Raw genomic sequence first — 5,772 nt, 5'->3', positions numbered from 1 at the left:
TTTTCAAACAAGTTCTTAAACATATTTTCCCTAAAACATTGAACAGTAAATAAAGAAGTAAAGTAAGCAATTATCTTTTCTAGTTACTACCCTTGCTGCTGCTTGATGTAGGTTGCTAAGCCTTTAAAAATTTTGCATGTGGAGAATATGAAACAAAATATTTTTTTTATGTTTTATATATACATTTGAATAACTAAAAAATCATAAATTACTACATCAATACCATAGAATTCGATTATAATTTATCAAGCTTAGTAACTAAGATGCATTTTACTCTTTAAAAAATATGAAATTTCAAGCAGAATAAAAACACAACCTACCTCATTTAAATGAAAGAAATTATGCTAGGTATGTTAGAAAGGCTTAGAAAACCACTAGGGGACATTCTGAGCTTCCTATTGGTTATTCATGTAATATATAGAAGTAAGTTTTTATAAGGGAGCATTTCCAAAAATGGAAGAAGGTGAGTGTGGTGCCACTGGGTTTGATTTATTACATGAGCAATATCTTAGCAAATAAAAAAAGATAAGACCTTTTATATTCTAGTTTGTAAATATCAGTAATTGGAGTTTCTAATACGTACGAAACTATAGACTTAGTATTTTGACTTCACAAACATCTAATTTGAACCAGTGCTGCATTCAACATACCACGTGACACACAAAAATTGATGTTTATCTGTTTTTTTTATATTTACTTATAATTATAATGTGAATTATAATCTACAGTTTGTTACTAAACTTATTGACATAAATTCATGAAATAATAGTTCAATTAAAATTTGAATGCAAGTCAAGAAACATGATGACATGACCTTTCACCTATGATTCATTTTGAAAGGATTAAGTGAAGGACCTTTTGGATAGTGACTTATTGGAGACACAAGATAGGTCTGAAATGCTATTTTTACATGCCTTTGATCTTAATCTGAAATTAACAAATTGGAGGGAACATGAATGGGAAAGATTAGCAGTTTGCATGATTTTTATCATAAATTTTGAGCTTGTTTTAAAGATAAGTTTTTAAGTTAAATGTAGTAGAATCAAGAATAAGCTTAGTTGCTGTTATTTTTAGGAATAAAATGCATGAAACAAGCTTTTACCCAGGATTTTAGTAGAGGTAATAGATCCATATATGGTCCATCTTGGGGTGTTTTTCAGTGCACTCTGAGTCGAGCTCAACCTTCTCCCCTCAGATTTCATGCTAGGGAAGGAAATCTCAGGCATTTGCTTATGTCACCTTCTCCCACTGAATGGATGGTTCTGTCTCTTTTGGATCAGGCCCATATGAGTTCCCTTCAGTGGTCATTTCTTGGTCAGTAGTTTTTGCATACTGGTCCTTTTGATTACACAGTCTCTTTGCAGTTCTCAAGTGGTGGCTAGGTAGGAACAACACAAATATCAGCGTATGGATACCACCCCCTCATGTGGAAATCCATCTCTTCATGGACGCTTCTCTTCACGGATGGGGTAGGCATTCCAGGGTATTTGAACCAACTACAAATCTACCCTGCATATTAACATTCTCAAACTTTTTGCAGTACATCTAGTGATGATTCCAGGTCTTCCCCTCTTGCATGACAAAATAGTCATGATTCATTCTGACTACTCCACAGTGGTTTCATATCTTTCTCATCAGGAAAGTTCTCATTCTTGAGGTCTTGGTTTTTATGCTTTGGATCTTCTTTTTTTGGCTCATTCCAATGACATCCATCTTTTGGCCTGTCATATGCCAGGGGGTATTATTTTGATAGTATATTGCCTTTCTCGAACCCATCAGATTCTTCCACCAGTATGGATGTTCCATCAGGTGGTCTTTCAATGGATTTGTTCTCTGTTTGGCTCTCCAATGATAGACACCTTTGCAACCCATTGGAATGCCATCCTACAGGTCTGGTCTCCAATTCCACATCCACAACCTCTGGTGATAGATGCTTTCATTCAAGACTGGACAGGATTCTATTTGTATGTCTTTTCTCTTATTCATTTCTTACCCAGACTCTTGTCTATGATTCATTTCATCCCATGTTAGGTTCTCTTGTCAGACCTTTTTGACCTGCCACCTTTTTGACCTGCTCAGACATAGTTTTCTCATCTTCAGTTGCTCCAGGAATGATAACCACTACCTTATCATTTCAAAAGTAGTTTTCCCACCTTTGTTTTAATGTATCAACTCTCTTATTGTACTTGTGTACTATCCACCTCCTTTCCGAGGTGCTCCACCACAACCTTGAGGGTTTTTTGGGAGATAGCCTCTCTCTGATTATCTCCACATTGGCTTTCTTCAGCTCTTTCCTTACACACCTGGTGTTTCTGTTGTTAGAATCTTCTGGGTGTGGATGCTGTATTGTCCCAAGTTCATTTACCACTTATCTCTGGAACTTACGTATGGGCTCCCTTTCTCCATTGAGTATGTTTTCAGAAATATTGCTGAGACTTTGAAATCTCGTGCTTAATATTTGTCTTCTTGCATGCCATGTTCCAGGTGCATTCAATCTTGTTGCGGATTGTCTTTCCCGTCCCAACAAAGTTTATCCAACATTATAGTCTCTCGATCCTATAATTTTCCAGTGGCTATGCCTTTGGTGGGGTACTCCTCACTTTAATGCATTTGCCACACTCATCAGTACAAAATTACCTCTGTTTTGGTCTCCGGTTCTTCATCCACTTGCACTGATTGTTGATGCTTTCAGTCAGGATTGGACCAACAAATATTTTAATATGTATCCTCTCAGCTGTTTTCTTCCCAGTGTGAATTTGATCATCCACACCACACATTGTCAGGTCTTTTGGATTGCTCCTTACTGGCCAGCACAACTGTAGTTTCTGCGGCTGCTCCAGCTCCAATCTGCACCAACATTACCTCTTCCTTTTACTCCATCCCTTCTGTGTCAATCTTGGTCACCGACATTTTATCCAGCCCTTCATATACTCCATCTTCACTCCTAGTTTTTATAAGGTCTTTGACGACGAGATCTGGATTGTCCCGGCAAATCACTTCATTTTTAGCTCTTTCTATTTGCCTTTCCTCTATAGATGTTTATCAATGTAAGTGGAATGTTTTCCACCATTGGTTTGGGGGTTTTCACCTGCTTAACCCACTGTTCCTCCTTTTACAGATTTCTTCACTTGACTGTTTGATCAGGGGTCTTTGATTTCCTTGATTAGGAGTTATCAGGCTGCCTTATATCACACTTTTTGTTTTTTCCCATACCGTAAAGTTTTTATCTCTCCCTATGTGTACGTCACCTCTTTCCACATGGACGAATAGTATAACTGGTACAGAAATGGTGTAATCTCCCATGTATGATCTTCTAATGTGATAGTCTCCCCTTTTAGGGTGTTCTTCAGCAGTTGCTTTTGAAGGATGTTTCTTTTCTTTCCTTGCACCAGTCCCTTCACCTATTCAATGAGGGATTGTAGCTTTTTATGTGAGAGAAGGTGATGTACCATATCTGAAATTATAATTTTCCTATACTGAAAATGTATTTCCAATAGGTACTTACCTCAACTCATACTTCCCACCCATCCTCCCCACTGAAAATCAGTGATTCCATTTTCTACCAAAATTCAAAGTGATAGTTCGATAGAATTGAATAGTGGGAGTCACATGTACTGAAAAATACTTTTTCAGTATAGGAAAATTATAACTTCTGTGAAGTTTTTTACTACATGTTTCATAGCCATACAATATTTGTTTTACAAATAACCAAAGAGCTAATTTAATTCTTTCAAATAAAGTTTGCTTGCCCATTAAACATTTTATGTTAGTCTCTCTTATTTGTAGTAATGTAAAATGTAATTACTCGCTAAACATGTTAAATCTTGTTATTGTGGTTAGTAACTTACCTTTTGGATATAATTGGGTGTTACCATACTGCAAAGCTCTTTTTTTTTTCCTTGCACGTTATCTGTTGTAATACATATTCAAATAAATCAGAAATTTGACATTGTAAGAATTATAATTTTTTGTAAGCAAGTTTAAAATTGTGCTGATATTTAATGTTTTTCCTATTCTTAGTTGTGATATTACAATTTTGGAAAACTAATTAATGTTTCATTGCAGCTTATTTCACTTCATCATGCATAAAGTGTTAAAAATAGTGAAAATATTTGATTCTCATTGTTCATCAGGGCTTTAGGAAATATTTTTTGAGATTTTTTATTTTATTAAGGTTGTGCTAGACTTGAAACAGGTCATTTATCTAGAGAGTTTCTTTAATTCTGAAAAACAGTTTGCTTATTTATAGTTGTTACTTTTTTGTGTTAAAGGATTATCACAAGATCATACCCAATCCTATGGACTTGGGAACAATTAAGAAGAGACTTGACAATTGCTGGTATAACTCTGCAAGTGAATGTGTTGATGATTTTAAAACAATGTTTACAAATTGCTATGTGTACAACAAGCCTGGTGAGGTAAGATTTTTTATGTGTGAAATTTTTACATAATCAAAAGGCTTAATGTTGCAGTGATTTGTTTCATTTATTTATTAAAGAAGAAATTTGTCTTTATTATATTATGATCAAATAACATATGAAAGGGGTTTGTAACAAGATAGAACTGATCTTATGTATAAATGTTATCTAGTCCAGTTTATTCAAGGTTTAATACCTTATTCTTTTGTTTAATTACTCTTAATTACAAGTAATATCTAATTGTAAAGTAGATTTTATTTATGATAAAATTGCATTAATAAATTCTGGGATCTGACAGTTTTGCCAAGCATGAATGCATTTCAGTTGTCTTGTCTACCTCCCCACCTCTCTAAGCATATAAAGTTTGAAATTGATGCCAAATTGCCTTTTGTTCAGTAAATGTATTTAGCTTCATAAATAATGACCAACAAATGCTCTGCAGTCCAGTTTCATCCTCAATTTGTCAGTTTTAAGATTTCATATCGAGCTTGTTATACTTAGATTATGCATGTAAAATATTTTTCATGACATTGATTTTAAATCTAATGTTTAGTTGATCTGGACTATGTTTTGTTGTTTTTAAGTATGTCGACCAGCTTTTCATCTTGATGTGTTGCTACTTTTTCCTGTATGTGGATTTATTGATACTTTTTAAATATAGAAATGGGGTTTTATATTTAATATTTTGTAGAAATTGCTATTTTTGTTCAGTATAAGCAAATGTTTGTGCTGGTTGATTTTTTCTGATAAAAAGTACATTGTACACAGCTAAAACAGCATGGAGATGACATTTTTTATACTACTAGTTGGCTGATTATTAATTTTAAGGCTTCACATTCTGCGCATACCTACTTATACTATCAACTTGAAATATCGTCTTGAAAGTATCCTAATGCACTGTAAGTCAGAACAGTCCAAAGTTTTTATTTCTTTTAATTGATTTGTAATATTTTGTATATTAATTTTAAAAAAAATAGAGACAGATATTAAAGTCCTTTAGATTACATATTCTAAGATTTGATGCTATAGTACATATGAAAATGAGCTTTAATTTGTTCATGATACTAATATAGCTGAAGTCTTGCATTCATTTTTCAAAAAACATCACAAAAGTATGAATTCTGTATCCACATTTTATGGTTATATTAGACATTTTTCATGATACTAATATAGCTGAAGTCTTGCATTCATTTTTAAAAAAACATCACAAAACTATGAATTCTGTATCCACATTTTATGGTTATATTAGACATTTTTCATGATACTAATATAGCTGAAGTCTTACATCCATTTTTAAAAAAACATCACAAAACTATGAATTCTGTATCCACACATTTTTCATGATACTAATATA

General features: G+C 33.4%; 1 protein-coding gene across 1 annotated transcript in view; it reads left to right on the top strand.

Annotated features, from left to right (window-relative positions):
* LOC106461739 (bromodomain-containing protein 3-like) overlaps positions 1-5,772 on the top strand; it is a 79,170-nt gene that overhangs the window by 23,533 nt on the left and 49,865 nt on the right. Inside the window, 1 exon segment of the mRNA XM_022388763.1 lies at positions 4,272-4,418. Coding sequence (XP_022244471.1) covers positions 4,272-4,418 — 147 coding nt within the window.

This window comes from Limulus polyphemus, unplaced genomic scaffold, assembly GCF_000517525.1.
Source record: "Limulus polyphemus unplaced genomic scaffold, Limulus_polyphemus-2.1.2 Scaffold1021, whole genome shotgun sequence".
Classification (NCBI taxonomy): Eukaryota; Metazoa; Arthropoda; class Merostomata; order Xiphosura; family Limulidae; genus Limulus; species Limulus polyphemus.
Note: the sequence above shows the minus strand (reverse complement) of the source record. Positions and strands in the feature narration are given on the sequence as shown.